Below are 7,187 nucleotides of genomic sequence, written 5' to 3' on the forward strand. Positions count from 1 at the left end.
AGAATTTTTTATTTATTGCTTAACCCCTCCCCAGTCATGATTTGAGCAGTTCTGTCATTCAAGGGCCAACTGTGCGCCTGCATTGGCACATGCATGCTTCTCCACATGTGTCAAATGCTGCCATCACCAGCTTGGAAAGCAACACCCACGTCTTTGCTATATGAGCTCCCTGCATCACAGAAAGGCTATACTCTCCAGATGAGCCTCTGTCACTGGAGCAGTGCTGTAAGCTAGACAGGATCTACCCCCACTCCACACCAGGATCAGCATGCCTGGCATTCCTATTTGCCATCAAGCACCCAAAGTGTTATTCAAACTCAGGTTGTTTGGGCCATAGTCAGGATTTTACTCATTATTACTAACCTTGGATTCTGCATTGATTTTGCACTGCCTTTCAGCCTACTGAAGTGAACCGTGGTGCTGTTCGTCCTCTCTTTTTGGAATGTGGATTTGTGCAGCAGTTTAACTTATCTTTCATTCTCTCATCATAGGATCATCAATGAACCATTTCAAGGAAATACAAGTAACAGACTTGAGAAGGAGGAGTTTGAATGGCAGATCCCTCAGATGGCGAACAACCCCCCAGGATTTAATACCACAATCTCTATTAACTGTATTTTAAACCTTAGAAAGCTGAACCACCACAATTATTACTAAATCAACTTTCTTCCATATGCTGTAAGTGTTTTTTCCCTCATTTTTACATCCTTAATATCTTGCTTGGTAACTTTGACCAAAACCTCTGTGACATCGCTATGCATTTGTAATCACCATACAACATCTTATCGTTCCTCACTTGTGTAACGTAAGATGCACGTCTGTGTAAGTTAAGACACATCTGTTCTTTCCTCCAGATCACATCCCCCTTGGTTGACGTTTAGTTTTAATATATTTTTATGGGAATTTATACTTGCTGGCTCCACATATACTGCTGATCTGTATGTTTTCTCACTTTTTAAAGGCAGACTAGCTTCACATCAACTCTATCACTCTTTACCTGGTATTTCAACTCTGTCCTTTAATAACATCACAGCTTGAAATATACCAGCTTTAAACCCAATTACAAGCACCCACTCTAACCTTAACCAGCAGCTCATTTCAACTCCTTTAAAGCTACAGTTTCCCAGATCTACTTCCCCCAATATTTATCTATTATTTTTTCTTTCATAAGTTGTATCTATACTTTTGTCCCCACAAGAAGTTTTCAGGCATATCTGATGAGGTATTTGGGAAAGCGTATGAAAAGAGAAGGCTTTAGTTCTTTTTTTTTATTTTAGAATTGAAACTATACAGATGACAAGTGTTTAATTAACTTATTTTGTATAAAAATACATACTCCTCCTTCTAGAGACCAAACCAAGCGAAACCCGTGACAAATGTTTGTTTTTATTATTCCACTACAGTTCCCCCATCCCCTTCCACTTCTCCAGCCCCTTTAAGGTCCTGCAACTTCTATTCATGTACTGTAATAAAATTTATAAGCCCCTCCCTCCCCCACTTGTATTGTTCCATTCATTCATAGCCAAACATGAGTTTCTAATGGAAATTGTGGTTTATAAGATTTAATAATGTATTTAAAGCTAGAAAGTACTTTACTTGAGTGACTGGTTTGTTATTAACTTAATTTAATGTTAAACGTACACCTAGATGCCACTAAGTTGGAGCCTTTGCAGATTTATTTACGTAAATGCCAATCAATTAACACTCCCAACTGGGTGTCGCACAAATGTTTTACATTCCTCTAATGTTTTGTTTTAAAAAATCAACACCAGGCTTGTAATTTGAACAAACTGAGCTATGCTCATCTGCCTGGAATTATTTTTAAATTTTACTTTACAAATAAAGCATTTTAACCACGACAGGCTCCAAGTTTTCTTCTTTTTTCCCTGAACAAAACAGTGCATTTTTTGCTACAGATTCAAATACCAGATGTTTTGAAGAGGGACCCACAATGGCTTTTAAGAAGACCCTAACCTACTAAATACCAAGGGGGAGTAGGCAAGGTAGGTCACATGTAATTTTTTACATGTTTAGTATTTCAGTGTTGTTAGACCTTCTAGGATTTAGCAGGTAATTCTTACCAGCTTTTTCTCACCATCTTAAAGGAACAGAGACTTTTTTACTGATTCTTTGTTGTGAACATGGAGTATAAACAGTGCTTACTGTCGTGATAATGGTGTGTGCATAGTACTTAGTATTGTGATAGTAGTGGTACAGAAGATTGGCACATGTTCCTCACATAGCTGGAGGAATTTCCAGGGTTGTATTGGGATTACACCTAAACTTGCCAGTCCGTATTTTTTCCAAGAGGAACCAGGTTGTTGTTTTTCAGTCAGCTGTTTTAAAGTTTCCAGGACTGATTCCACAGAAGCAAAGTTATTATCTTTGCACTTTTCATTGCATCATGTGACAATGTCGTAGAGGTCTTGTGTAGATTTATGTCCTCTTTTTGCTTGCTCAGTAAGTCCATCAGCTTTCATGCACTGCACTACAAGGAATAGGACTTATACAGGTATGATATTAATTTTTCAGTAGACAAAGATTGATTCCCTAGAAATGGTGAACCTGCCCTGAGAATCACCTGCATTTCTGCAGTACTTTGAAGGTCTCTGTTCTCAGTTGCAGTATGCTGTTACAGATGTGACCAGTCCATCTGGACTGTGAGCGATATTCCTTTTTGTGCATTGTCATTCAGTCTGATTTAAGAATAGAGCATAAAGATGTTTTTGAAGCAATAATCCCTCCTAAACAAGTCAACTGAACTTGAAAATGCCTTCATAATAAAAGGCAGTCATGTGAAAGATAAGTCATATGTCTGATTTCTACAGACTGGGGACCAGTGGTATGAAACCTTTGTTTTAGCTGCATAACTGTAACAGTATAATAAACACGTAATCAAATTCAACTGATCATGGGCTCAGGTCACATTTTGTATCCAGACAGTAATAAAAATGTAAACTAGCTTTACCACAGAAAGAACAAACTGCAATATGTTAACTTATCGATGGCAAATTAGACAGCTTTTGAGAAGATGGTCCTAGCGGAGAAAGTCGTGTTTGATAATACACTGAGCAGTAACTATGTGACAGATGCATTGTCGACGGATGAGGTACCTGAATTCAGACAACTACTACTCCAGCTATTTCACTCAGCAAGCTGCTTACCAAGAGTACACTGTGAAATTCCACTTCTCATTCCCCAACGAATCCAGTTTCCATTAATGTTCATAGCGAAATAAATGGAAGCACGGTATATGAGATGTGATTTGTTTAGTTATATTCTGATCAATTGAATTTGCTGGTGTTTGTGCTTGTGAACATGTTGTTAAATATCTTTATATTTTATTAAAATGTACTTTTTTTTGCTTCTTTTTCTAGGTCTAGCTGGGAACTGCCTGACTTGCGAGAAGGGAGAGTCAAAGCTATCAGTGACTCTGATGGAGTGAGCTACCCTTGGTATGGGAACACCACAGAGACAGTGACTTTGATTGGCCCTACACATAAAGTTTCCCGCTTCTCAGTAAGCATGAATGATAACTTTTATCCCAGTGTGACATGGGCAGTTCCAGTAAGTGACAGCAACCAACCTTTGCTGACTCGTATCAAAAGAGACCAAAGCTTCACCACATGGCTAGTAGCCATGAATGCAGGCACTAAAGAGAAGCTAATTCTTCACACTATAAAATGGCGAATGAGAGTAGACATTGAGGTGGACCCAACAAAGCCTTTGGGTCAGCGTGCAAGGCTTGTTGGGAGAAGTCAGCAAGAACAGCCAAAACTCTTAACTAGAATGGAGCCCATCCCCCCCAATGCACTGGTGAAACCAAATGCCAATGATGCACAGGTGTTGATGTGGAGACCCAAGAGAGGGCCTCCATTGGTGGTAATCCCACCAAAGCAGTGAGATACAGCAACAAGGATCACTTTAAGGAGCTGAATTGTAGCATTTTGGTGCATATTACTTGCATTGTTTGAAGCTAACAGACAGCAACTATTGTCTGCATGTTATGTTAGAGGTAGAAGAGGTTTCCTTTCAGTAAAAAGGCACTATGGTCAAGTGTCTGAAAAATGGGTACTCACATGTCAGTAGCACTGGGAGAAACATGACAGAGTTTTCTAAGGAGATCTTCCCATTAGGAATCAAAAATAACGTAGCAAGAGGCATGAGCTGGTCTTGTAACAGAATCCACACATTGTGATGCAAGCAGATGTTTTTAAAATTTAATGCAAAAAAGAGAATAAAAGTGAATGATCTTTCTGAAAACTGGTTGCCCATAAAACCATATTAGTAACGGAGTTCTTCCTCTGTGTTTGATAGTGCCTCAGGCTGAAGTAATTTCCTACTATGTAAAAAATGGAAGTACAACTATATGCACTGGTCCTGATCATAACTCATCTTTTCCACCATCACAGTGTGTTACAGAGGACTCACAGTAAAGTTTACACTATGCATTTGAACAGATCTGAGGTTCTAGCAAGCCTTCAGGAAATGTTTACAGTCATTTTCAAAGCATGAGGCAGCTCTGCTTAGTGGCCTCTGAAGGCAGGGAGTCCAGGTTCAGCAGAGCGCTGTCCAAGGTGCTGACATGTCGCAGCACGGAGAAACAGTTGCCTCACCTGAACACCTTTTTATTCAAAGAATACATTTCAGGAGATTTTACTTTTGAGGTTTTGCATGCATCTGTGTATGTTTCAGAGTAAATAATTTTAAAGGGTTTCTCTGTTTCCTTGTATGCTGTGAGTGGAGATTAAGGGTTACATCATGCAGTATTGTACTTAACACACAAGCTGCAGTATTCCTTTATACAATACGGTTTCTTTTACAGCACAAGTACATATTTAAAGCTACAGTGTATTGTGAAAGAAGTGTCATGTAATTGCTTTTTGCCAAACTCCTGTCTCAGTTGTTTACATTTATTTCAAGTATGTTTCATTTTATGTAATGCTTTTAAAACAGCTGCTGCTTGTTTAGTGTTTAATGACTGAAGCAGTTACAGAGAGCAGTCTTCTGTATCACTGGGGTTTCCTTAGAATAAGCCTTTTGGATTCATGCTGCTAGTGTACTACAGTATTGTTTATATGGAGTTCCACTGGTAAACAGAATGCTGTAGGGATTATTTTTCAGGATGAATATCAGAGGGAAGATGGGGACAGCTGTGAATTTCAGAGGTACGTGTTTCTGGCTACACATAAAAGACAGGACATGAAAATAAAGTTTTCATCTTTTGATGAGTTAGCAGTGACTAATGCCACGCTTTAAGGCAGAAATACTGTTATAGGTAACGTGTGTGTTCCAAGACAAAGGCATGACACTAGAACAACAGGTTTTTATTTCAGTTTCCATCTCTTGCATTTTCATCATATATTTTTTTTGAAAACTTTCTGGTTGAGCCAGCAGCCAGGTGAAGTTCTGTACAAGTTCTGTTTTGCTTGAATGTAATAATTCACAGCTCCCTTCCTATATGTGCCAACTATTTATTAGCATATTGTCTAAAAGAACAAAAGAATAAGAAAGTGTCAGGACTACCATAATACTAGTAAATAGCATTCTGTTTGGACAGAGTGGTGCCTCGATGTGTTATGGTTTTGATATATATATATATATATATATATATATATATATATATATATATATACGGTTTCACTTCATATACTCAAAATGCTGAAATCCCGAATTTCAGCATTTCGAGTACATGAAGTCGAAACCATCACAACACCGAAACCCCAGAAATCACAAACCCGAACACACATACACTACACCACACACAAACCACACCTACACCACAAAAAACAAAAACACAACAAAATACCACACATACACATACCTACACTAAACAGAAGCAGGGGGTAAAGACCCCTACACCCCCCACGTGGGGGGCCGTGCACCTCACACACCCCCACTTATATATACTAACTCCAAGATCGCACAAACACAGAAAAAAAACAAAACTCAAACACACATGCATTCTATAGTCCCTCGCGCACGCACACACACACACACACACACACACACACACACACACACACACACACACACACACACACACACACACACGTTACAAAAACTCTCACATACACTCACTCACCTGAAAGTCTGAATACAAACGTCCCAAACAAACACTTCCTGTAAAGTAGCGTCACTGCATAAGCGTGGATTCAACATACTCACATTCGTGCTTATGCACTTTCACTATTCTAAAGTTTTGGCTTCATGCACTCGAAACACTGAAATTCGGGATTTCAGCCTTTCGAGTATATGAAATGAAACAATATATATATATATATATATATATATATATATATATTTATATATATTTTTTTTTTGACAGGGCCTTTGTCAGAACCAGCACTCCTGTAATAATGCTGAAAAAGTTCAGTGTGACAATCCATGCTGTTGTTATCGGGTGTGCATCAGTTTATTTATCGCATTTGTTAAGTGAGATGCCACAGTGAGACAGTGGTCTTATTATAGGGGAGAGGCAGAGGTTAATACCCAAGACAGAGAGCAGTATGAGGGTGGTTGATGACCGGTGCATGATTTCTTATAATCTAGGAAAATGGAAAAAGTAGAAGTAACCTTCCAAATAAGTAACATGGGACATATCTAAAAGGTAGAGACATGAGCAGAGCAAGTGGACCAGACATTTCTTATTTGTCATCATAATATGTGAACCTTTGTCATATTACATAGTACATTAACAACTAAGTTATTACCTGGTAAATAAATATACACAATAGGCAGTAGTCTGCATAGCCAGTAACATAGTACTTGAAAACTATTAACCTAAACACATGGCTACAAACATCAAAGCGACAGGTGTGCCATCCATCATGAACTGATTACTTTGGTGAGAGACTGTTTTGACTGATCCCCATTAAATGACGGTATAATGATGCCGTCCTTCCAAGATTGTATGGTAAAGGAGATGAAATTAGACTGAGGGAGGGTGGAGCAGTGTATCTCTAAGCTGTAAAGAAAATAAAACAGAGAAAACAGAAGTTGGGGGCAGTGTCCTTGGAATTTTAGGTGGATTTAACAGCCAAGTTAAGAATTAATTATTCAGATATTGAAGGTGGGTAGGGCAACAAACATGCCACCTGGGGTGGGTAGTAGTATAAACCCACAGTAAATCATCATTCTGTAAAAAAAGTTATTTCTATGTACTGTACTCTGGTACCAAAACATTC

General features: G+C 38.6%; 1 protein-coding gene across 1 annotated transcript; it reads left to right on the plus strand.

Annotated features, from left to right (window-relative positions):
- Window positions 1–3,238: 3,238 nt before the first annotated feature.
- On the plus strand, window positions 3,239–4,716 carry LOC122814148 (protein FAM78B). Its single transcript, XM_044086760.1, has 2 exons — window positions 3,239–3,249; window positions 3,378–4,716. The coding sequence occupies exons 1-2, from the start codon at window positions 3,239–3,241 to the stop codon at window positions 3,901–3,903; spliced, it is 537 nt and encodes a 178-aa protein (XP_043942695.1). The 3' UTR covers window positions 3,904–4,716.
- The last annotated feature ends 2,471 nt before the right edge of the window (window positions 4,717–7,187 follow it).

This window comes from Protopterus annectens, chromosome 10.part0 (genome assembly GCF_019279795.1).
Source record: "Protopterus annectens isolate FY-2018-M chromosome 10.part0, PAN1.0, whole genome shotgun sequence".
In the NCBI taxonomy this organism is placed as follows: domain Eukaryota; kingdom Metazoa; phylum Chordata; order Ceratodontiformes; family Protopteridae; genus Protopterus; species Protopterus annectens.